This window comes from Gymnoscopelus microlampas (genome assembly GCF_963454915.1).
Source record: "Gymnoscopelus microlampas genome assembly, chromosome: 13".
Taxonomy (NCBI): domain Eukaryota; kingdom Metazoa; phylum Chordata; class Actinopteri; order Myctophiformes; family Myctophidae; genus Gymnoscopelus; species Gymnoscopelus microlampas.
The window spans coordinates 27,408,905-27,436,624 of record NC_139950.1 but is presented as its reverse complement, the minus strand read 5'-3'; the positions used below and the strand labels follow the sequence as shown (position 1 = coordinate 27,436,624).

Here is a 27,720-nt window from a genome sequence, read left to right as displayed (position 1 = left end):
AGATCGGCTTGTTTTCATGGAACTGGTTGTTTATTTCTATTTGCTTTGTGCCAGGCAGGGACCCCCCCTTTTGTGTTGTTAAAATGTTTCAAAAATATTTAAAAAAAAATCATTTTTCCCCCCAAGATTTTATTCTTTTTTTTTTTGCAGATCTACAAGCTCACTCTTCATAGACCTGGTTGCTTATTTCTCTCGCAACATCTTGCAACACTGACAGTGTGCTACTGGATTGCGAATGACACACCCCTACTGCGCCTCTCCTCTCACTTAATCACACTACAGTATGAGTAGTGTGTATGAGTCAAAATACATCATAAATAAATTAATTCAAGCAAAATGGGGACAAATAGACAGGAACACTGATTAACTAAACAGGGGAAAGAACACAGATTGGCTCAAGTATGTTAAGTATACATTAACACCTGTGTTTGAGTGTGTGTGTGTGTGTGTGTGTGCGTGTGCGTGCGTGTGCGTGTGCGTGTGCGTGTGTGTGTGTGCGTGTGCGTGTGTACGTGCGTATGTGCGTGCGTGCGTGCCTGCGTGTATACTATATTCTGTTCACCATACCCTCTGCTTCAATTCCCTTGCCTTCCTTGTCCGTGTTGAACCCAATGTGTGGGTCATGTCAGCCCAGGCTCTGTGTTTCCACTGGGGGCTTTTTGAAATGAAATGTACTGTAAACATCCCCCATGGGGTTGAGGAATGTGGAACAGCATACCAATGCTTGCAGAGAGCTAGTAGGTTGTGTCTATGTTGCATTGCCCAGTTCCATTGGCCCATTTGATCAGTCAACATTGTTGTAGGTGGGGCTATATCAAACTTTTTAAAGATCAAGTTGCACACTGTGCAAACCGTTACTAACCTTGAAGTCCCTGTAAATCAGTAATACTGTCTAAAAATATGGATTCTCAGTTTGTCACACCACATAATAATCCTACTATAATTCTAGTAACCTCACGGTGGTAGGTAGCTGCTGTCTGTCTTGGGGGGACTCTTGATCAAACTGCGCATGCGTCGTTGCCAGGTTTCGCGAGAGAAACAAGCAGCAAGGTCTATGAAAACGAGGCCAAACCAAACGAACCCTAGACCACCAACATTGCCCCTACAGCGCTTACAGTACGCCGACATGGCAACACCGAGACCCCGCCCACTCTCTGAGTACTATTCTTTCTGTGGATAGTAAACACACCAGACGGACCCGGGGCGGGCGAGTAACATGCCCACGCCATTCTCCGTGCTGATATATATATATATATATATATATATATATACGCCCGTGGGGAGGGGTGACCGCGGGCCGGGGGGTGGCGCAACGCGACCCACGGGGGGGAGGAGGTGGGAAGCCACGACGGGGAGGAGGGGGGGGGGGCGCCACGACGGGACGCGTGCGGTGGAGAAACTGCGCGACAGGACGTGCATTAACCCCAACTTTGCAACTACTTTCGCCTGCGCCCTTCACCGGGTATGGTCTAGTGTATAATAAACCAACCAGACAAATTTGAATGATAAAGAAAATTTGGCAATTAAGTTAGGTTTCACAAGTATTTTCTCTATGGGGGCGTGACCGCTGAAGCGTTCTATGTTGATGATGCACTTCCCATTCGACTGAAAGCCCATTAGTCCGAAAGTCCGAAAGAGTGTTCTGGCCTTAATATCTTAGGATATTTTGACATGCAAAGGTGAAGATACCATTTAAGAAATATTTGCTTTTTAGTGTAACCATTGGCTAAAAATGTCAAGGCTGCCTGTTTAGAGTGTGCTGGAAGTAGCATATCTCAAACCCATACCATTTCATTGCTTCCGAAGTAGTGTACTTTGTTGGAGTAAGGAGTAGGCCAAGTAGAAGAGCTAGCAAAGCAAGCAGAGAGCTAATACAGAGCTATGTTACAGAAAGAGAAGAGGTTATGTCATGGTTTATGCGGATGCGGTAATCCCGGGGTTTGGTGCGTGTGCAGTAAAGAGCAGTCTGCTGTTTGGCTTGATGATTGGAGTGTGCTCTTGCTCCACTATCCACATTTTATTGAGTGTCATACCCCAGGTTGTTGATGCTGCCTATTCTACAGTAGATATGCTTTGCAGAAAGCTAGTGCTAGCTAGCAGAGGTAGCCGCCAAGCAAAGCACTACGCCACTCTGGAATGCCAACAGCTGGCTCAGCATACGGCTGGCACCAGCTAAATAAACAGAGGGAAGGAATGAGGGAATAAGAGGTTGGGTGTGGGTGAGAGAGAGAGAGAGAGGATGAGATGGAGGTTAGTGTGGTTGTATCCTGATCCAAGGCAGGGGTTCCCAAACTTTTCCATGCCAAGAACCCCCAAATAGCTATAGCCTCTGGCTGTGGCCCGCCTGATTGCATAATGGCTTATTCAAATAAACAAAAAACAGATGGACAGTATTGACAATAATGACATGCCCAAAATAGGGACAACAGCTTGAAAGTGGTTAAACTTTAAGATTTCAACAACAGACATAGATACATACAATACAAGTATACAGATACAGATTCATACACAGATAGCTCTCCCACCCACCCCACCAACCACCACACCATCAGATGTTAAACAACAGAAGAGAAAGAAGGGTACAGTACAAATAAATCAGTGTACCAGTACAGTCAATTTAGAAGCATAAACAAGTTGTATCAAGATGTGAATATAGGGAAGTCCTGAAGCGACCGAAGGATGTAATGGATCTAAGAGATAGAGGAAGATCATTCCAATCAAATTGAGCTTTGTAGCAGAATGACCTTCGTCCAACTTCTTTAAAGATTTGTGGGACAACAAAGTAAGGATATTGCCAGTGTCTAAGTGGATACGATGAAGTGAATGGAACCAAATACAGTTTCAAATAAGAAGGGCAACTCAAGTAAATGCATTTAAAAATGAAGTGAAACCAATGTAATTGCCTTCATGATTTCGGCTGCAGCCGATTGAGCGAGTTGTACATTTATGAGGCAGTGATGAGTTCCATATGGACACCTCAAAACAAACCTACACAAGGAGTTTGCACAAGGAACATTAAGAGGCTTCAGGCTCAATCATCTTATGAATTGAGGTTATTTTGAAAATATATTAATCATTTTTCTATCCTTTCCAATTGGCCTCTGGCCCCAACTTTGAATACCTGTGATCTAAGATGCGCTGCTAGCAACATGGAGTGTGTGTGAGAGAGAGGGGGGGTTGAGGTCATGAGGCTGAAATACTAAACAGGTTTGAAAAGGGTTACAGTAAAATATAGCTCAAATGTGTGTTTGTTTGAGTGCGCATTCTCCCCTCAAACTACTAATCCACTGGCAGGTGATACAGTTCACTGATCGCCATGGCAACACGAGGGGGGCAGTTTATTCCCAACGGCAAAAACTTGCTGATTTGCCTGAGCAGCAGAAAGCTGCTTGAGTGCATTTCCATGAACTCACTCACTCACTCACAACCAGGAGTTACAGTAATCTGAATACTTTTTCGAGTAACAGAGTAACCTAACGCGTTCGTTTTGCATTACAGTAATCAGTTACTTTTTCCCAAAACAATGGCATTACTTGGTTACATTTAAGACCTATATTTCCCTGTTCCTTCTGTTGCCACAAAGGAAAGTCCATCTGACGCATTTGTGACGCTGTTTCCTGATAATTGAATGAGCTTGTCTCTGTTAACGGAAAGTTGCACAGATGTTACACAGAAATCGGTGACCGGGCCAGCAGTCTGTGTTGATTGCATAATCATTCTATTCAATTGTTCACCACTTTTGGTGTGCAGTGTCACACTGCTGACGGTAGACTATTAGGTCTACTGGTTTGGTTTGGTATTAGATGAATTTGTCCCACCTGTGCGACATGGCAGAGATTGAGAGAAGACAGAGAGGTTATCCTTTTGTACGGTCGTGGAAGTATTCACATTATTTTTTGATTTGTTGGTTAAAGGAGAAGTAAGAACAACTTCACACCGCCGTGGTAATGGTGACCAACCATGTGAACAGCCCAGATCCTCACTGATTCACTGATGTGACCCTGGGGAACTGAAGCTGCTCAGTCTCTCCACCACTGTCCCGGTGATGTGAATAAGGCTGAACGCTCCATGCAGCCTTGTGCAATCCATGATCGGTCCCTTTGTTTTAATGACGTTGAGATGGGGGATGATATCTTGACAGCACAAAGTCAGGGCTCTGATTTTGTCTCTATAGTCCGTCTCATCATTGTCTGTAACCAAGCCAATGACGGTGGTGATGATGGTGTTTGAGCTGTGTGGCCACACAGTCGTGAGTGAACAAGTTCAGGTTCAGGTTATTATATTTGTACCCTTTGCTTTGGTCTGTAGCAGACAAGTCATCATGACACACATTTTACAAATAACACAGACAATAGAAAACATGATAAATAAAACGTATGTGCTCAAATGTGCTCACACAAATAATAAAAACCACTAAAACAAATATCCAAACAAATAAGTTAATTATCATTATCATATCAAGTCTAAATTCATTGCATACATAAAATAAGTACCCTAACAAAAGATGAATGGACAGATCATCAAGCCTCACATACTCAGAAGAAATACAATAGCTTTCATTACTCTATGGTCAGCCTACTGTAAGGGAGACACCAAGGGTTGAATTCAATTGTGTGTGGTGTCCAACAGGACTCCACACTAGGACATCTTGCGTGCGTGCGTGCGTGCGTGCGACTGTGTGACTGTGTGTGTGTGTGTGTGTGTGTGTTTGTGTGCGTGCTTGGCCAAATGTAACCGTAGATCGTAGTCATACATTGAAACCCTGGTTTGTCTGAGCACACAACAGTCGATCAGCAACCTTGCAGTGTTGTCTCTAGAGCTTTTGCTCAACCCTTCAGACAGTTGTCACCTTTGTCTCTAGTCCATCAAAATCTCATCAATCAAAATTCATCAGTCAAAACTGAATGCTGACAGTGACCAACGGCAACTCAAGATGATAATTAAATGTAACATGTTGCTTAATGTCACAGGACATACAATCAACTAAAATCCTCCTATTAGTTACGAGCTGCTCAAACCAGATCAGTCGGATCACTCGGATGTCAGGGGAAACACATTTTGATTTACAGTAAGTGCTAGGCTTGAAATAAGATATGCCCTCTGACCATGCCAAAATTGGTTTTGTAATCCACATATTCAGATATTCAATCCCTTTCTTTCTTTCTTTTACTGTATGACAAGTTATAACACACATTAGTGCATTAGGCAAGGCATTAGTGTGCATTAGGCAAAGCATTTCAACAGAACATCAAGGAAAGGAAACACAATTATACAATGACATTACGATGCATAAAGAAGAAGTAAAAATCAATTGCAGTGCAGAGGAGAAAGAAAAGAGAAAAGTAACTCAATCAAAGGCAGCGGCAAACATTAGTTGAACTGTCCCCGAAAACTGGATGTTCCACGTGGTTGAGAAGTTAGAAGCTCCCAGCATTGTGTTGTCCTCAGCATGGTCTCCAAAAAGCCCTCAGCAAGCTGATGAATAATCAAGCATGTGTGCCCTCATGCACAAACACCCATGTTATAACTTGTGACAACCCTCTGGCCCTGTCTGTCAGGCCTTGTTTTGCTCTGGTTCTCTGTCTAAACAGGTGCTTGGTAGTTAGAGCCATCAGCTTAATTCAGAGTACCTGGACTTTAATTTTGTTCAAAATGCAAACATTACCTCTTAACAAACTTATTATGCCTAAACTCAACCATCTCTGACTGTTTGCGCAGTGCATCATGGTTAATTTGTCTTGCAAACTATATGCTACCCTTTTCAAAGTTGTCCTCGACCGGCAGAAGAAAGCTCTTTTTGTTTAGTTTGGCTTTGCCTTTTTTGATTATTTTGTTTTACACTTCATTTTTCCCACCATACTTGACACATATACTCACTAATACTTCTGATTTACTGACTTAATGGATTGGATTATAATAATCCAATTGTTAACTATTACTGTTTTCGGTAATACAGTAATGTACTTTTCACTTTACTTTTCCCTCGTGCTAAGCTCTAAAAAAGGAATTGCCGTCTTCAGGGTAAATGACACTTACATTTTTTTTATTACTATTATATATTATAATGCAACAAATTGAAACATGAAACTTATGGATTGCAGCTTTAACATCCTACAGTAATGGATGTTATATAACTTAGAAATAATTTGTAGCCAATTGTATGAGAATAGCTGCAAGTTCAAATGTATAAATATCTTTCAATTAGCACCCTATCCTCTGTGGTTAAAGAATTCCAAACCCCCCACCAAAAAAAAGAGAAAGAAGAGGGAAAGCTCGCTTCTGTCAGCAGACTCAGCATGCCTGCCATGTTTTCAAGTGATGTAAAAAGTCATGCATTTGTTATAAAATGCATAGTGCTTAGGGTGTTGATCTGATTGGTTGTGCTCGAGGGCAGTGCTTGTACAGCCTGGCAGGCTGGCCACAGCCTCCAACACAGAGGATGTACTGTGGGCTTAGAAGTTGGCCTTCCTCTTCTACAGGCACGCACACACACACACACACACACACACACACACACACACACACACACACACACACACACACACACACACACACACACACACACACACACACACACACACACACACACACACACACACACACACACACACACACACACACACACACACACACACACACACACACACTAAAAACACCTAGACGACACTGATGCTGTCTGACACTTTGCATGTAGCTTGCCTTGCCATCACTGTGCTGAGTAATATGACATTTAAGCCCTGTTTTCTGTGTGTGTGTGTGTGTGTGTGTGTGTGTGTGTGTGTGTGTGTGTGTGTGTGTGTGTGTGCACGTGCATGCGTGTGTGCGCGTGTGCGTGCGTGCGTGCATGAGCGTGTGTGTTTGCATGTGCAAAACAGTTTGTCTTTGAGAGTGTGTCTGTCTTTTGTGTGAGTGTGTGTGCGTGGGGGTGGGGGGGGAGTCAGCATAGCGACTTAGGTAACTAAGTGATAGATTTGTCATTAACAATTGTTTATTATATGAAGTTCAGGCAAGCATGTTAGTTATCTGGCGACATATACTCTCCAATAACACAACACGACTGAAGGTGAGTTGTGTAGTAAGCAAGCAGTAGTCCATTTAAACAGACTGGGATTCACTCCTCCATGTTCAGCAGACTTGTCTGCTATCACCAATGCCAGCTTGTCAGAGATCACACTCCCACCACATCCCCAGCCTCCTCCTGTTTTAGCATTTATGACTTCATTCAGCACATGTACATTGATATAGGCTCATGGGTCTATCATCACATTAATTTAATAGCTATGTCCTATGGGGGTTGTGGGCTCAGAGTGTGTACTGCTTGTACATATTTTATTTTGGAGCATCACAGGAGCAGAGGCACACCTCCAAACAGTGTGCAACATTGTTGCAATAAATGGTTAACCATATACAGTAGGCTATTTCAGCAAGACTTGTTGCGTCTCCATTAAGCATTACAAATTGTCCACAGAAAGCATACTGGACAAGACCTGCTAAATTAGAATGAGCTGAGAAGGAAAACATGGGAATAGGGGCTATGAATTGTGGAAAGAATAACTACGGTATCACATAAAGACCTTCTTACATGAAGACATTCTTCCAATAAGCAAATCTGTATGATAATGCCCTTGTGAACTTGGGTAGGTGTTTCATCACATTGGACTGCAGGGTAACAGGGAGTCAAATTAGAGCAGTCAATTTAAAACAGTATTTCAGAAATCTGACTTTTCTTTTGTTTGTAGCATTAATTTAGACAACAAAATTGTGCATTAACAACTCACAATAGCCCATGATGAGTGCAAGAACAGAATATAAACAATATGCGTTCTCTGCCTCTTGCATGTGCATTGCCACAATATCTGCATGTGCTGTCCGTGTCTGTGACTTTCTGTTTCGGTTTCCATTGGTTTGGTCTGAACCGTGGGTTGTCAACAGCATGAACAGCGTCAGCTGACGCACTCACTGACGTCATGTCCATCGTTCTCATAGTGATGATGTCAGCCTGTTCGGTTGCACGGCATTTCTATAGTAGAGATTAGTTTTAGATGTTTCTCCCTTAACAGCCTCTAGTGCCCTCGTTTGCAACATCCAGTACAATCTTGTCACAACTCATTTCATCTCTCAGTTCCCCAGTCACATGTCTCTGCTTTCTCTCTTAGTCTGGTAACAAAATTGTCTTTAGAGTTAGACTCCCCGTCCCAAAGACGTACCTTTCATAGATCAAAAAAGGGGGGGGGTGGCTGTGAATGATCCAAGCACCACCGAAGAAGAGAACACCCAGAAATCACGTGATCACAACCAAAAAAAGCTAGGCACCTTTCATGTTAAAGGATTTATAAAAGTCAAATTTTCACATCTTTGTTGTTTTCTGCTTATTTTGCAAAAAAAAGCCACGTTCAAACGGCCATAGCTCTCGGCTAATTTAGTATGTGTGTGTATTGTAACTCCCTTGCCAACGTTACAGTCATCACAACAATGATAGATCCGGTTATCTGCATAGTCGATCTCATCGATCTAGACCCAGTAAAAATATCAACATATTTCATGAAGAGAAGCGTTTTAGTTGTACAATGATAAACAATTAGAAAAATACGTGCATTTTCAGAAGGAGGACCTTTCTAGCCATACCAATATTATCTTTTGTCACAGCTCTCCGTTTGTTTGGGCTGTCGACAGACCTAACGTGTCATTAAGGGTGGCATAATTCTACCTATTCAGCAAGGTTAGTAACAAAAGTACTATACCCCAGACTAACTGCACCAGAGGGGTTGCTAAAAAAGGGTCAGGGTAGTGCGGCCCAGAGAGGGCCAGCTGGCAGTGGAGAGTGAAAAAAGGATGCCATGCCATCCTGTACCATACCGTGCAGATTATGTGGAGAAGTGCTACATGTTTGTGTTGAATATCTCCTCCCTCAAGGTAATATATTGATTGTCTAAATGCTACAAGTTTGTGTTAAGGAACAAAGGCTTCAAGCCTTTGTTGAAGGCACATCCATTGTTCCATTGTACTTTTAAGGATGTGCGTGCAGTTGACAGATCATTTCCTCATTAACTTCTAAGTTAATAGACACTTTTCAACTGGAAGACTCAGTTTCAGTGACATGTGTGAAGAATTTCAGTATGACAAATTAGCTTCACATTAGATGTTCTTGTTTGAGTTCTTGGCATACTTTTCTTGTCCTGTCTCAGATATCAGATTACAACACATTGTGAGCTTGTGGTGTAGTCCTAGTACAGACAGAGCCTACTCAGGTTCAATTTACTGTCAAGATGATTTAAGTGGTGAACAGGAAATCAGTTGACGCACATTCGCACACCACTCCCACACCCCCTGACCCCCGCATACATGCACGCGCACATGCGTGCACATGCGCGCACGCACAAACACACATCTCTGCCTTCCCAGCTGGCCTGTAGTCTCTGACATGCTTATTGAGCTTCCTTAGAGTGACAGATGGGCTGCAGGCAAGGAGGACGCAGCTTGGTAAACACACACACACACACACACACACACACACACACACACACACACACACACACACACACACACACACAAGTCACACACGTACACACATACCCAACGGTATACACACACACCAAGATGCACATGGATACACATTCACAGTGGATAGGCAAAAAAACACACACAAACACACACAAGCCCATCCTCAATGCTCAGAAGACCTCCTGTCATATCTGACTGTCTCTGTGTCCTCTGTCTTTCCTCCTCAGGCTGCCATTGAGGACCAGGCCTCCAGGGCCACTCGCCCAGGGGCCTTAAAGGAGCCACTGTGCTTGTCCATCCACCTACAGCATCTATCAAACTGCATCTGTCTGTCTGTCTGTTTATCTCTATTTTAAAAGGGTTGGACATGGTGAAAACCCTTCTTCAACTGAGGAGAGAAAATAGGGTAGAGAAGGACTGAGGAGAGGAGAGATTATGAGAGCATAGGAGCGTAACCCTTTAAATTCCATTTCAATTGCATAATTACAATAATTAAATAGGAAAAGAACATGATCAATTGTTAAGTTCTTCTTAGGTGAAGCTGATGTCAAAAACAGCATTCCTCAAGAGAGGCCAGGAATGAAAAGTAGTTTATGAGATGTTCTGACAGTTGAAAACCAAGAACATCAGCAGAGGAACATCACATTATGTATTCAATGGAGAGTGGACAGTCCATTCTAAATATTAACTACAAACTGTAGGATGGCTGACAGTGAGACAGTCTAGGGGATAGTGATGCGCGGGTTGACCCGTAACCCGCCAAGGGTCAACCCGCAGCGCGGGTGGGTCGAGTCAGAATTTCGGAGGCAATTATGCGGGCTGCGGGTGAGCGGGTCACGCGCTCTCACACGCAAAAAAATTAAAATAAATAACATGCTCTTGTTTTGTCTTTATTCCTAATAAGAATAAGAATAATAACAATAAAACAGTTTGAATACACTTGGGGATTATTTTCTAACCATGATTTTACAGAATAAAAAAAAATCGCGGGTCGCGGGGCGGGTTGAGCCATAGATTTATATATGGGTTCGCGGGGCGGGTTGGGTTCCGTGGCGGGGCGGGCCGAGTCATGAAAAAAAACGACCAGCGCATCACTACTAGGGGAGATAGACAGTAGCACAGCTGAGAAGGAGAAAGTGTAGGAAAGACAAACAGTAGGAAAGCTAAGAAAGAGTGAGACAGTGTATGTAGTGTATTTCTTTAGACTTTCTGTACAGGTACGCACGCACACAGACACACAGACACGCGCGCGCGCACACACACACACACACACACACACACACACACACACACACACACACACACACACACACACACACACACACACACACACACACACACACACACACACACACACACACACACACACACACACACACACACAAAATAATGAGGTAGAAGGCTCTTGCTTGCAGTGCATGAGGAGATTCTGCAATGTAAACATGATTATTCCTAATCCAACACACTGCACTGTCACAGCGTATAATCAAAACCCTGTGCGTGAGCATGTGTGCCGTGACAGCGTCACCCTCTGCCTGTCAAAACAATTGAGGAAAAGATAAATCCTTTTTTTGACAAAACCCTCCCACCCAACACCCTCCCAACAAGCACACATTAAAAGATAGGTAAAGAAAAAGTACAATGGAGAAGGGGGAAAACAATGTACTGAAAATGAAATGAAAACAGAGCATAACAGTTTGACTAAATAAAACAAATACCAGCCAAAAGAATATAAAAAAAAGTTTACATCTAACGTGATATACAGGTACTATACACATAAACTTACACAGAAGAAATAACATACAGTATGTTCTCAGGTACAAGGGGAGCACGAACCTTATCACAAGAGACTGACCACTTATCGAACAGCGGCTTCTATTTTCAAGAAGATATTATCATTATTGATACATTTGTTACAAAGTCTCTCCATAATGGTACATTCACCAAATCTCTAAGCCACGGCTAGAACAGAGGACTAACCTCTGACTTCCACTGTTGTAATGCTTGGCCAGCAGTGTGCCCATGGTTCATAGAGAGGTTAACTACCACTGATCCAAAAATAGGAAGTAGTGGGTCAGGTGCAATATTTTTATTAAAGGCTTTTGGTGTGTAGTCAAAAAATAAGTGCAAAATTTTAGCCTTAGGCAAGACCAGAAGTGACGGGCAAGATTTGCCGGTCTCCTGCTTACTGCTACGTACAGTGATTAGAAACAGACTAGAAACACTGAATTGTTAAAAAGTGGTGAATGTGTGTCTAGTGTCCACTCCATGACTCGGCAACCTGGAAAACCCTGCCATTTCATACTCTCCCTCTCTTTCTTTAATTCTACTCTCTAAAGCCATCCATCCATCTCTCCCTGTCTCTGTCATTCACTCCATCACTCATTATATGCCCCCTTTCTATCTCTCTCTATGTATTATCTTCTCCCTGTGTACGTATGTATGTGTGTGTGTGTGTGTGTGTGTGTGTGTGTGTGTGTGTGTGTGTGTGTGTGTGTGTGTGTGTGTGTGTGTGTGTGTGTGTGTGTGTGTGTGTGTGTGTGTGTGTGTTTTAATATTCAGCTTACATATTTATGAAGCACAATGTTATTAACAGCTATTCAATCGACTATGTGTTCCTTATACTGTATATTGGGAATCTTCTAAGTCAATAAACTACATTATATTCACCAGGTCAACTCTCAAGTTAGATGTGAAAATACCCCAAAATGATATGCATTTGGCAGTGGACCCCATCTCAAAATATTTTGTTCCAGGGACCCCCCCAAGAGGCAAATATTGCCGTAAAAAATGTTCCTTTGTATCTCCTACCAGAACCACTGCCTACTCGTCTGCTGGTCATCCAGTTATTGGCTTAGAAATGCGACAAAAACAAAGAAATATCCATGAATTCAAGTCTCCATGGGGTCGATAGAAAAAAAGTCATTTTTAATGGATTAACCTGGGCTACCTGACTGACATGGCTTACATCATGATGGCAGATTTGAGGAGATTCGACTCAGCTGCCCACAAGTGATTAGCAGAGAGCGACACAACTTAGTTAGGGAAACATGACCACATAACAATGTGTGGATGATGGATCACTACCGTGACAGTCAGACCTTTTGTACAGTATAACCATTTCTCCCTGAAACCTTTTTGTCTATCGTCAACTTCATCTTTTTTTTTCTTTTCTTTTTACACCTTTCCCCCCCCAATTTAGTCGTTATTCCAATTGATTCTTCCCAACACACATTTGTGTGTTGTCACTGCCGTTGTATCCTACTGACTCACCTGCCAGTGAGGAGCCCCCACCGGAAGGACGTAGAGCCTTCGCCCTACTCCTCCCGCCCAACACTCCCTGCTGACAGGTACCGCTCCAGCCCGTATAGGAATACATGCAGTGATATCACCCACCCCGCCCGACTTCCCTCCCCCGAACACGGTCCAAGTTGTGTTCGTATAGACGCTCGACAAAGCCGGAGGCACCAAGGTGGATTCGAACCCACAACCTCTGTGCTGGTTCATCTTATGTCAAAAACCACATTAAACATTTGCAAGGATAGGACAGTAACGATTGCTACTGTACACTGGAGTATAAGACAGTGCTTGGATATCCACAACGTTACAGAGAACCAGGCAAGTACCCACACTTGACATCTTTGCCTGTATTTGGTGTGCTAACTGCTTAAGCCCTGACTATACTCTCTGACGAGTTGTAATGAGTAAAAATCCTAGACATGAGATCTGATTATTCAGATAATTGAATTGAGCTATAATACAATATTCATTGTTTCAATAAGCTGCAATAGAAAATTGATACCCAACAAATTGTCTATAGCTGTACTTCATCTGTTGAAATGTTGATGTTCTTTTTTTGTTAAATCCTTCTTAACAAACCGCTTACACATATTAGGCTGATTGTATGCTACAATCTAAAGACAATTAAATGTCTGAAATGAAGTGAAACATAGGAAGTTAAAGGCAGCAGGATATTTCGCAGTCAGTCGACTACAGTAACTTAAAACTTGACTTTGTCTACTGAAACTATCGCTATGATAGGTCTCCCTCTACTGTACCTTCTGTACATCTTGGTTCTGATACATTATGACCATGCTATTGAGGAAATACTAAGACGACAACCAACAGGATTTTTTAACATATCATGGGTAGTGGATTAAAATCTTCAGAGACATTTTTGCAAGCAGGATCTGGCAACAAGTTATCTCTGTACTAGTAAGGGAATTTCAAGTAAGCAGCCAGAATCAACTTCAACTCTGTAATGAATGTACGCGCTAATGTTGTTTTATTGAAGTTGCAGGTGGTAATGCGGATTGTAAAGAATTACTTGACATACTGTAGCTATATTACTGAAATCTTATTAGTAACGTAATCTTATATTACTCTGTTACTTAAGTAAGATATTAATTTAACATGCTACTTTTGTAACATGCTACTTTTGTAGGTGTAACACTGAAATCGTATTACTAATGCTTTATATTACTCCTTACTGCTAAAAGGAAGATAATACTGTAACACGTTACCCTCGTTTGCTACTTCTAATATGGAACTTATTTAACTTATCTAACTTATGCTGACACTTATGTGCACTTTTGTATCATTCCACCAGCTTCAGAAGTAGTATGGCCTGCCAGGGAGCCATTTATTCTCATCTTCCCAACCACCTTTATCATCTTCTTTCACATTGTGTACCCCAACTGTATGATACACACTACTACCACAAAAATAAAAAACAGAGTGGGAAAAGTCACAAGGTACTCTGATTCTTGATTATATTTTCAGACAAGAGCTTAGAATACATACGTTCTCTATAAATGCCTGACATAGATAGAGAATACAATTTTAATATACTGTAATTTAGCCTTGCTGATCAAATCATATGGGCGCAAAATCTCAACAAGAGTATAAAATAAAAGCTTCTTTCGACAGAAAAGAGTGCGTTCCATAAACTCTTAAAAATAATACGTTCATAATCATAAGTGTGAAGTCTATGACATGTCTCTCTCTCTCTCTCTCTCTCTCTCTCTCTCTCTCTCTCTCTCTCTCTCTCTCTCTCTCTCTCTCTCTCTCTCTCTCTCTCTCTCTCTCTCTCTCTCTCTCTCTCTCTCTCTCTCTCTCTCTCTCTCTCTCTCTCTCTCTCTCTCTCTCTCTCTCTCTCTCTCTCTCTCTCTCTCTCTCTCTCTCTCTCTCTCTCTCTCTCTCTCTCTCTCTCTCTCTCTCTCTCTCTCTCTCTCTCGTGCTGCTGTCCAGAGGAAATATGCAATTACAAATAACCAACCTGATGACAATAATTGTTTTGGGATTGCTTGTGATTATGAAAAGGCACAGAGCTATAGGGGGTGTTTATAATCAATTCTGATTACTGTACTGTACATACATTTTGATTTACTTTGAACAAATGATCTTGCATGCTGCTTGAAGACAATCGTTATCAATCTGCCAGATTTGCCTGACACTACCTTACATAATTTACCATGAGCATATTTTCTGAGAGGTTTTATGTGATTACTGTAGAGCAGTCACAATTTTACGGCTTTGTTGATAAAAGAAATTGGTAAGTCAACAAGTTCCTATGATTATTAGTCGGCTAAGAATTTCTTTAGAAATGAGTTTCTCCCACAGTAGTCCGCATGATGCAAAGCTCTGTGATGTTAAAATGATCAGATAACTGTTGCAATAAAAAATAACTAGAAATAACAGACAGCAAGAGTTAGAGAGAGAGGAAGAGGGGGGGATAAACCGATGACAACAGGAAAACAGAGGGAAAGAATAGAGAGAGAAAGAAGAGAGAGAGAGAGAGAGAGAGAGAGAGAGAGAGAGAGAGAGAGAGAGAGAGAGAGAGAGAGTTAAAGAGCTTGAGGGATGAGAATTAACCAGATGGTAATGGGGTGACTGAGAGAAAGGCATGCATTTTTTTTTTCTCTCTGTGATTTGCTTTCTCGGACTGAAATGAGATTTTCCGCTGTTAGTTGAGCCGCAAAGTATTGTATACCGGTGGTTCTGAAACTGGGGTCCGGGGACCCCAAGGGGTCCTTAGGGGGTTACCAGGGGGTTCCCAGCAAAATGTGTTAATATAGCGTCACAATCATTTGAACCACTTTAACCATATTTTATACTATATAAAGTATAAAATATATATTCTCAAAGGTATATATATAACTTTGAGAACCACTGCTATATACAGTACCTAGAAATGTCACTCCGTCCTCAATGACTCAACAAACTGTAACATGGTCAAATCACAACACAAAGCCATGATACTTCATATCGTTACTGCTGGGCAGAAACCCTGTATGTCCAAGATTGTGTGTTCCAATGGATAGAATGCAGATATTATTTAGTCACAAGCTCTTGCTAATACAGTACTTTTCATTAGTTAAATAGTTATAAAACCCATATAATTAGCTAATTTACTTTGTTGTATGACTGTGTAGTGACAATAGCCAACTACTTTCACTACACAGTCATACAACAAAGTAAATTAGCGTATACAGCGACAACATATTACATCTCTGACTCATTTATCTGACATATGGCCCAATTGGCGGTCAATGGTCAAAAAGGTAAATTATTGATTGACACTTTGTCGTACATACATTCTGAGACTGATTGAAGGCTGGTCTCAAACCAGGAATTGAAACGCAAATGCATGTAGATAAAGGTTTTATTAATTTGAGTGAGAGTGATAGACAGACGGAGACAGAGAGAGAGAGGCAAAAAGTGATAGAGAGCAACAGAGAAGTGATGAAATAAATGGAGGGAAGGCAGGAACAAGCCTATTAAAGTAATTAGAGATCCTGAGATAATGGCTGATTAAACATAAACAGCCAACACTATGCAGTCTAAATATAACCTTATGTAGAGGAACACACACACACGCACGCACGCACGCACGCACGCACGCACGCACGCACGCACGCACGCACGCACGCACGCACGCACGCACGCACGCACACACACACACACACACACACACACACACACACACACACACACACACACACACACACACACACACACACACACACACACACACACACACACACACACACACACACACACACACACACACACACACACGATTCAATTGAGCATGGTATTCATTAAGACTGATGATGTAAGAGAGTAGATTTGAATACACTGCTGCTGCTATAAGACGTCTTGCCTCCAATAATGTATTTTAGCTGGTGCCCTGGATCATCTCAACTCTCCAAAGAACAATAGCAGAAAGATGCAGAGAAAGATACAAAGAAGGCAAGGGAGAAATAAGGATGGGGGGGGGGGTATTCGTTACTAAGATCAGAAAATGATTTTGGTCATTCAAGCACATCCCTGCCACTCATAGAGTTTGACATGCATTAGGCTACGGACCCCCATTTAATGGCATTTCTATCTCTGGGACCCCAATTCATATGGTAAAATCAATGTCAATTTAACTCTGAGAGTGTACAAATGGAACCAAATGGGTTCATTTGGTTCCATTTGTACACTCCCCGAGTTAAAGACACATAAGGGTCAATTTGGTTCCTAACTAACTATCATATAGCTGGGGACCCCCTGGAACTCCCTCAAGGACCCCTGGTGGTCTCCGGACCCCACTTTGAGAACCAATGCGCTACAACATATAAGTTAGGCTTCATAGGCAGTCATTCCTGGTTTCATCTGACCAGCTTGAAGTTGCAGAGAAGTGGGAGCCTTGTGGCTGTAATCATGCTAATGTACATGCAAGAGTGTTTGCATGTCATTGTGTTTATATGTGTTGTATGTGCATGTGTGTATGTTTGTTTGTACATGTACAAGCACAAGTACATGTGTACTACTGTATTTGTGCAGTATGCGTTTGTGTGTGATCGGTGGGTGGTGTGTTTACAGTGAGATCAAGAGGATGCTTGGCAGGACGTCAGCCTTGTAAATCCCCAGGATCTCTTATGGAAAATACACACACACACACACACACACACACACACACACACACACACACAGCACCACAGGGAAGACACGCACACAGGCACGCAGACGCACACACACACACACACACACACACACACACACACACACACACACACACGCCCGCAGAGAAAGAAAACATAAGTTGTTCCAATACAGAGACGCGTTCTTGGCCAGCCAGCAGCACAACAACATCTCCTACCTGGGAGACATCTCTGTTCTCTACTTGTGTTTCATCTCAGGGTTAGCCTCCCTCCTGTTCTCTCTCTCTTTGCTTTCTCATCGGCTATGCCAGGCGGGACGGCCCGAGGCCAGAGATTATGTTTTTGCTCCTGTCCATCCGTCCGGGTGTGTATGTGGGCGTGTGTGTGTGTGTGTGTGTGTGTGTGTGTGTGTGTGTGTGTGTGCGTGCTTCCAATGTTAGCAGTCATGTCAGCAGCCTTCTACATGAATTCAGCTGCCCTTACCAGAGGTACAGTGTGTGATTTCATCGAGCAACACAGTCATGCGACAAAGTAGGAATTAAGCATTACACAAATGCACTCACCTGGTTCGGTGCAGTTTCTAGACTTGACGACCTCTGATTCATTATCGTAGCTGATATCTTGCAGGAGATGACGTCTTTCCCATCGCGCCTCCTCCCCCACCTCCTTATGCAAGGAGCTGAACACATCATAGCCTGAAACACACACAGAGAGACTGATTAGTTTCAATTAGCATTTCGCTACAGACATTGCAATGCATTTGGTGCTTGAGCATGTCAAATAAAATAAATTAAACCAAAATAAATCATTTTAATAACTACAATAATAACAATTTTACACCCTTACTGTATCTTGGCTTTGGCATTACGTAAGTAGGCTACTGCATTATAACTGTAAACCATTAAAGGTGTAAATTATTATGTATTATGCATAATTATTCCATGCATGATACATTAGTTAGTGCAGTCGTTCTTAGGTATGATCCTGTGGACCTACTGTACTGTGGACTACTGCAAATGTATGAGAGAGAGAGAGAGAGAGAGAGAGAGAGAGAGAGAGAGAGAGAGAGAGAGAGAGAGAGTGAGAGTGTACAAATGGAACCAAATGGACCCTAACGGGTCCAGATACCAGCCAGCACAGGATGCGCGGGTCGGGTTTTTTCATGACCCGCCCGCCCCGCCCCGCGACGGAACCCAACCCGCCTCAACCCGCCCCGCGAACCCATATATAAATCTACGGCTCAACCCGCCCCGCGACCCGCGATTTTTTTTTTATTCTGTAAAATCATGGTTAGAAAATAATCCCCAAGTGTATTCAAACTGTTTTATTGTTAGTATTCTTATTCTTATTAGGAATAAAGACAAAACAAGAGCATGTTATTATTTTTATTTTTTTTGCGTGTGAGAGCGCGTGACCCGCTCACCCGCAGCCCGCACAATTTTCTCCGAAATTCTGACTCGACTCACCCGCGCCGCGGGTTGACCCGCGGGTTACGGGTTAACCCGCGCATCACTAGTGTACAGTATGTACTGCACATGTAGAGTGTATCTGTGTGTTTATGACTAGTGGAGCTGTGCAATGGCTAGAATGGTTGATGGAAGTATTTTAGCCTGCTGCTGCACCTCAGATAAGCAACTGGCCAACCAGGTCATGGGAGCTCGCTCCCATGACCTGGTTTACAGAAACATATCGATCCATCACACAGACAGGACTAGGGCAAGAAACGAACCCAGGACCAAGATATGTAGTATACTGTAACTGTACGTAAACACACAGTACCTGTTATGTCACTTTTGTGTTGGTTTCATCCAAACGTTATGTTGAGCAAGCAATCAGGCCCTAGTTACAGTATATGATAACATAATATGTCTCTAATAAAGCTGAGATAGCAATTCATTTTTAAATGTATGCATAATGTAAGGTGTACGTTAAACATAAGGCTATTACAGTTTCAGGTTTTGTTGTACGACATAAATTATCCCGGTTAACTCAAACAAGAATTTCTAAGTAGATATCTACTATGTACTAAAATCATGTTAGATTTCCTTATGGGGTGGGGGGGGGGGGGGTGTGAATAACCCTAACCATAGTATAAACATGTCTTTGGATGATCAACTCATTGGCCTTGAGGCTAGAGTGTGAGTTAAAATAAAATACACCAAAAAACAAAATATTCTTCCAGCTTGAGGGATTCATACCTACAGTAAGTGACAAGCATAACATATATAAAGTGGGTTTGTATGATTTTGGAGGTGTCTGGGTGAGCCTCCACCAACTAAAGTGACAAAAATAACAACGGGTGAGTGTGTGTGCCTCGCTATACGCCAATTGACCCGGTACAAGCATGCGGGCGGCAGACAGCACAAACTATGGTCCTAGTTGACACTCCTTATTTCCCTGCAAATGTGTGTCCCTGAATTTCCTCTGACGAATAAAAGCAGGAGGAAGATGAGACATCGCACTGTTTACATCATTGTTGTGTGTATGTGTGCGACAGAGAGAGAAAACTATTTTTTGCTCTCTGCCCTTGCATGACGTCCAAAGTTTAATAAAGGAGAAGATGCTCACTGTATCCTTAGGCATTCATAAGGTATGTTGGGCCTCAGTATTTGAATCTTACACTGAAATAATTTGATCGGTGGATTCTAATACAGTACAACATATATAGGCTGGGTGGTCTGTGGGGCAGAGTGCTAGCTCATTGTCATCTGGGTCACCGTATCCTCCAGCCCCCCCCCCCCATCCTCTCTCCCCACCACGCGATGGGGATGTGGGTTCTTGAGTGACGGCCGTGCTGAGGCCCGACTAAAAATAGCCACAGCAGAGGACTGGATATATTTATCCACACAGAGAAATATGAAACGCTTCAGACTCCTGCAACGTGATGGAGGAGACGAGGGGGAAGGGGGAAGGGGAGGGGAAGGGTGAAGGGGAGAAGAGAGGAGAGGATGGAGTGAAACAGGAGAGGCAGAGACGGAGACAGAAGGTGGTGAGAGACAATTTAAGCAGAGGAGAGAGAACAATGGAGAGGAGGAAGGAGACACACACAAGGACAAAGAGGACAGGCAATTATGGAGAGGAAGAGGAAAAGGAGGAGAGGAGCGGGGAAGGAGAGGGAAGGACGGAGGGATGGAGTGAAGAGATATCACTACATATTGTAATCATGAGGCTAGGACAGAAACCAGCAGGATGAAGCCTCATTTATAATATAATCGCACGCTGTGCTATTTGACAAATATAACTGCATTGTCATTTCATTTCCATCAGTTGAACATCCATTCTTTTCGTCGAGCAAATTGGTCATCCAACAAAACACAAATTAGCCACTCTATTCAAGGTTAATGTTCCACTTGCAGCCATACTGTACAATACAACTCTGCATTCTGCTGTGTGACAAAATACCGCTTAAGTTGTATGTGCTCAAAAGTGTACCCCAGAGATGTCACTGGGGTAAAATCCGTGAATATGAAATCTACAAGCCTTAATCCTGTTTTTTAGCCACTACCCTCGGTGGCTGTGGCATTGTTCTTGTTCATTGAGTTTGGCAAAACAGCAATGTTGACTTAAAAAAAATATAAATGAAGCTGTTTTGCTGTCAGAAATTGTAGGAAGTACACAGAGTAAGGCTAAAACACACAGAATATATGGATTGTAGTGTCAATGTAGTTTCTATTGACTATGATAATAGTCAAACAATTAAATGAGATGCACATCAACAGCATGATAGTGTCCCTTTAAAAGCAAATTTCCCATCTATGTTGTGATGCTCTACAGCTGTGGTTCTCAACCTTTTCAGGCTGCGACCCCAAAAATAATCATATTTGAACTGGGGACCCCCCACTGGGGACCCCCCAAAACAATCATTTGAACTGGGGACCCCCAAAAAGAATCATATTTGAACTGGGGACCCTCCACCCTGACAAGCACTTGGAATTGTAGGAGTTGAGGCATTACATTTAGTTTGACTCGGTCCACAGATAAATATTGTGAAAAATGTTGTGCCGATCAGAAGCTCACAACGCCTCGGGGTGCGTGCGTGTGTCTGTGTGTGTGCCCGTCTGTGACCAGCTAATCAATGGCACCGTTGGGCTGATCGCAGCAAAACTGTGCACGCACACTGTCTGGATGCCAGAGCAGAACCTCTGCCCCAAATTTTTCAGATCGGCCTGTTATAGCGCCACCAGGAGGCCATTATTTTTAAAAATATTAATCCTACAGATTTTGTCCAACTCCAAACATCACGCATATCAGTACACAGTATCTCAATAGTCATTAAACCAAACGGTTCTTGCAGATTTTTCATATTCCATCCTGATTGACTAAGATTGGCTTCCAAAGTTTTCAGGAGTGCTCCGTTTTGAACAAAATGTCTCAAATCATGAACACAGCATGCGTTTTCGTGAAATTTACACACATATTCCCACTAGGCCGAGGAAGAAATGCCACTTGATATTTTTCAAATGAGCCTCATGGTGGCGCTCTTTACCTATAACTACACCGATCTGTGTAAAGCTTTGTATGCTCACTCCTTAGAGGCCACGGTAAAACCTTTGCCCTAAAGTTTTCACACTTGCCTTTTATAGCGCCACCATGAGGCCTACTTATGTACAACATAAGTAGGCCTCACCGATTTTTGCAAAACACATTTTTTGATATTACTCCTTCAGATTTTGTCCAAACATCACGCAGATCGGTAGACATTATCTCTATAGTGATGTGATCAAGATGATTCTTCATATTCCATAAACATTCCTGGCCCACAATAACCTACCTGACCTGGCGGAGACCTGAACACTTTTTCTAGTTTAATTTATTTACTTTTGTTGTCTTAAGTAAATTGTAACTTTACTCTTTACTGTCATCTGGGGATAACCTGACCTGCCAGATGAGGGCGGTATTGAGTTTCACTACCACCCTGCATCTGGGATCGCTCACAGAGTAGAGCTACTTGCAATCGCACCCCTGCGTGTACGAACCAATCAGCGGCTGCTAGGGACGGGATCATCCAATCACCAGGTTAATCCAGGTTAATCTGGGGACCCCCACCACCTCACCCCCACAATAAAATAATCATGTGGCGACCCCCCTGGGGTTCCCGACCCACTGGTTGAGAACCACTGCTCTACAGGCTAGAGAACATTGTCTATGTCGTGATGCTCTGCAGACTAGAGAACATACTAGGCTGAACACTGCCAAACTGTGTCACTATCATCTTGCAAACAAAGCTTCAGTTGTTGTGACACTCTTGACCTCTGCACACTCTTCCCCTGAGCAAATGCTTGTGTGTGTGTGTGTGTGTGGTGGGGGGGGGGGGTGCTCGTGCCCGCGTGCATGCGCATGTGTGCGCGTGTGTTACTGTAGTGTGTGTGTGTGTGTGTGTGTGTGTGTGTGTGTGTGTGTGTGTGTGTGTGTGTGTGTGTGTGTGTGTGTGTGTGTGTAAAATACACTACATTAAGGCCAAGTGCAGGAATGATCCACTTGCTCTAATTTTACCGCATGGCACCTTAGGGGCTGAGCAGTCTAGAAGAGGTTCTGTCTGTCTGTGTGTCTGTCCGTCCAAGGCTAATGTTGCAAATCATCGGACCGATCAGCCCTAAATGTCTTGAGCACGCTGCCAGTAGACCAGTGAAGTAACTCCCTGGATATCTTTCACATATCCTATGTTTTATACTTCTTCAAATATTTAACATTTTAAAATGTTTGTAATAAGACAATGGAGGTTGGTTGGGATGAAACTTTGCCCAAATATGAATAAAACTGACGTCATGATGATGATACTGTCGTCAGAGTACAGACATCATAGATTGACCACACAACATCTGAGATCCACATGGAAACCACCCCATTATTAGACCCTGTCTTGTTCTCTCTCTCTCTCTGTCTCTCTCCTGTATATTCTATTAGGCTGGCTGAAAATGCACAGCGGGAGATGTTCTCTCTGACTACTCATTTAAGGACGACTTCAACCATTTTCAATCTTCATATAATTGGTCCTCACTAATGCTCATGATTATATGGTACCATTTGTTTCTACTCGGCCTGTGTTTCATAGGAGGGCTGTGGACAGTTCAGAAACCCGCTTACTAGTAACATCATAGTTAGGCAGGGTTCTTAAATTTTCTATTTTTGTATTTTATTTTCTGTTAACGCGAGAACAATGGCTTCCATTATAGCATGCTAACTTTCCATTAGCAATAGAAAGCCTGCAGTTTCTATTATCTTGGATTCCCCATCAATGATGTTCCTGGTTGGCAGGTTTCTGAACTGTCCGACCGAGTAGACAAAAATGGTGCGATACTGTAATGATCAATAGTGAGGACCAATTATATTAAGATAGGTTGGAAATGGGTGAAGTCGTCCTTTAACACACAAATGCAGTCACACACACACGCACACACACACACACACACACACACACACACACACACACACACACACACACACACACACACACACACACACACACACACACACACACACACACACACACAGTGTAGACAGACCTGCAGTGTGTACAACCAACATCATCATTGCACAGGTTACCAGGGTGATGCAACATAGCCGGGTGATGAGGGGGTGAAGGGTGTAGGAGTGAGGGGTGACATGATGACACATTTTCTGCACACCACTGAGTGACAGAGGAACGTGCAAATTAATGCTTGAAACACATTCTGTGCTACCACTATCCAGTATGACATACATCAATGATTTTTTGAGCCCAAGGCACATCAAAAATAAAAATGTCAAGGCACACCTGTATGCATGTCTTATCACTCTGCAAAAGCCAAATAAAAAGTTTAAATTGAGCCCTAATTAATAATTTCAAAAATGTTCAATAACAGCAAAAATCGACAAACTCACAATGCTTCGCACTGTGAGTGACGTGTAAAAAGTGGTTAGGGATCTGGAGTAGGGACCTTGCTTGCCAATGAAAGGTATCATGGGAACCTGTTGGAACACAGAGAGATAGACTCTGGGCTCTATTTTTGGCACTGCTAAAGCCGCACCCGCGGCCCACTAGCCGTGAATTAGGGATAAGGGAGCTGGCATTGTCCCTAAACTCTATTTTGCGCCCGCTATACCCGTTATTCATTATGCCGACTCCACTATTTGCGGCTGGAGGTGTGGCCGTGGGCATGGATGTATGGAGACGGCCAGGGCGCACAGCGTGGCACAACATTCAAAGGATCGCTCTCTCTACTAATTCTCAATAAATCTCTGTGATTCTATTTTTCCTATAATCAGGGAGAGTGTCAATTCCTTGTGTCAATTGTTTATATAAGATGATAGTCTATTCAAAGAAGACAATTTGTGCGTTGCACAATGCAATGCAATGCTCTCTAAATTACACACGTCAGTTTTATTCATCGATTACGCAGGAAATAATGAACTGTTACTGATTACAAAAATATACAATTCTCTCTAATCAGTAACATGTAGGTGAAACGTATGTCTATCAAATGTTTTATTGAAAGGCAATCAAAGGCTAGAGCTTAGAAACCAAAAGTCGGGTGTATGTTTCCATGTAAAATCCCCACATGCGGCTGGAGAATGTGTTGCCAGAATTTGTGAGAGAAATAAGCAACCACGTCTATGAAAACAAGCCCAAAAGAAGCGACTAAAATAGGCCACATGAGCACTTCAAACCTATATATGTCGGCCATTAAAAAAATTGAATATGTATATATGTTGGCTATTTGAAAATAGACGATCTACAAGCTCACAAATGTTCTACCATTATTTACAAGCAACTTCAGAAAAGCAAGCCCAATGTGGCTTATAATAAGCAAACCTGGCAACACTGCAGACAGGGATAAAGGAGTGCGTAAGATTGGATTGGGGATAATGGCTTGCGCATCTTCTCTTAAAGGCAATGGCATCTGGCATGGTGATTGGTTGATCATTGTAACGCCCAAACCACACGCCTATGCATAATGTAACGGGTGGTGCAGGTGTTTTGCGGGTAAGGCAGGTGTCCCAAAATAGCAACTTTTGCGGGGGAACGCCCCTTGCCCAATTTAAAGTCATATACTACTAAATACTATAGCATAGTATAGTAATAGTTTTGTTTCTATAGACTATGATATCAGCACTGAAGTCAAATGAAACAGCAACTGCACTAATGCATCTGTTTAAGCTATCATTTTAAAACTCATAAAATGGCACTAAAGCACACTGGAATGAATGCCTTACATTTTTATTAAGGAACGCATATTTGTATTGCCTCATAGGACATAAAGGACATTCACAAAAAAATCATGTTATACCTATGGTGGTCTTTTTTTGTGAACCCTTGAACGATTTTTTTGTTTTGTGAGAAACAATTAAGGAGATTTTGGCCTAGTGAGTGAGTGATTGAAGTGCAAAAATGTCAGCATGTACATTTTTCAGGCTTTAGTTGTGCTCACAGAGGTGTGAGAATATGCTCACTGGCACTCTCTCGGAAGTAACACTGGTACGTGAGACACAGAGCTTTTTCAAGTTGTTCATGAGGATATTCATGATTATCCAGAGAATGGAAATTCATTATAAAACTGTCTAGAGTGTTTTTATTGCGATAAAAGATTAAATATTATGTGCTACTAGTATCCTACTGTCTGTCCTACACTGTCTCCCTGTCATCTTTCCTACTGTCTGTCTCTTCTCCACCATTGTCTCCCTCTCAGCTTTCCTACTGTCTGTTTCTCCTTCTCTGTCTCCCTCTCAGCTTTCCTACTGTCTGTTTCTCGTTCACGGTCTGCTCTACACTGCCTAGATCTCTCAGCTTTACAACTGTCTTTCTCTGTGTGTGTGTGTGTGTGTGTGTGTGTGTGTGTGTGTGCATGCATGCACATACATGTGCATTATTTCTGTCCAAAGACCATATGAAAATAGAAACATTCTCCCTATTTTAATCTATCTGACATCCCCCTCGTCTGTTGCTCTGTCAATCGATACCTGTCTCTTTCTCTCTTTTCATCCATCCATCTCTCTCTTAACACACACACACACACACACACACACACACACACACACACACACACACACACACACACACACACACACACACACACACACCCACACCCACACCCACACACACACACAAAATATCACACATCCCCTGTGTATATGTCCTATATAGGCTAATGTCACACCCTCCCACCACGTGCTCGCCACATCCCCAATCCATGCATGCATGCATGCATGCATGTGCGTATGCGTGTGCATGTGTCGGTGTGTCTGTGTGTGTGTGTGTGTGTGTGTGTGTGTGTGTGTGTGTGTGTGTGTGTGTGTGTGTGTGTGTGTGTGTGTGTGTGTGTGTGTGTGTGTGTGTGTGTGTGTGTGTGTGTGTGTGTGTGTGTGTGTGTGTGTGTGTGTGTGAGTGAGTCCTATACTGGCCAGTATCCTATATATCCCTGGCGACCTCATAACGTCAGTTAATATGGCCGCCCATTCCTCCTTCCTGTCAACACTAATCTGTTAATTCATCTTCATTAGTTGACTGTGCCAGGCTGCTGTGTGTGTGTGCGCGCGTGAGCAAGTGTGCAAGTGTGAATGTGTTTCTGTTCTTTGTGTGAGCATGTCAGCGTGTGCGTGTATTTATATGCATACTGTATGAGCAGTATAAGTGTGTTTTGCTGTTATGTTTATGCATGTGCCTGCTTTCACATGCAGCATGTGTGTATATGTGTTAACATGTGCATGTGTGCACAAAGGATCATCCCTACTGACATGAAACCTGTATTATGTGTGCGAGTGCCTGTGTGCGCGCGTGTCTGTGTGTGTGTGTGTGTGTGTGTGTGTGTGTGTGTGTGCCTACGTATGTATGCATGTCTGTGTGTGTGTGTGTGTGTGTGTGTGTGTGTGTGTGTGTGTGTGTGTGTGTGTGTGTGTGTGTGTGTGTGTGTGTGTGTGTGTGTGTGTGTGTGTGTGTGTGTGTGTGTGTGTGTGTGTGTGTGTGTGTGTGTCAGTGCTTCAATGTTGTCCCTGGAGAGATGAGAATCAGGCCATGAGCACGTGTCTATGCTTCTCCAACATGCTACATGTGATACAAACACCCTTGGCCATTGTACCTTGGATATATCTACAGTGCGCCATAACCACGTGCTAGAGGGAAAGATAGATGATACCGAAAAAATATGTATATCTGAGACATTAGCTTTGTACTTCAGTCATCAGTGCTCAATATAATTGCCGTTTAATTTTAATATGGACAACCACAATGATGTTACTACGACACAGGTCAGTAACAAAATACACACACACACACACACACACACACACACACACACACACACACACACACACA

General features: G+C 42.7%; 1 protein-coding gene across 1 annotated transcript in view; it reads right to left on the bottom strand.

Moving 5' to 3' along the window:
• The window catches only part of slc24a3 (solute carrier family 24 member 3), an 85,574-nt gene that overhangs the window by 37,125 nt on the left and 20,729 nt on the right, over nucleotides 1-27,720 (bottom strand). The window contains exon 2 of the mRNA XM_084075890.1: nucleotides 17,996-18,127. Coding sequence (XP_083932016.1) covers nucleotides 17,996-18,127 — 132 coding nt within the window. The remainder of the gene's footprint in view (nucleotides 1-17,995; nucleotides 18,128-27,720) is intronic.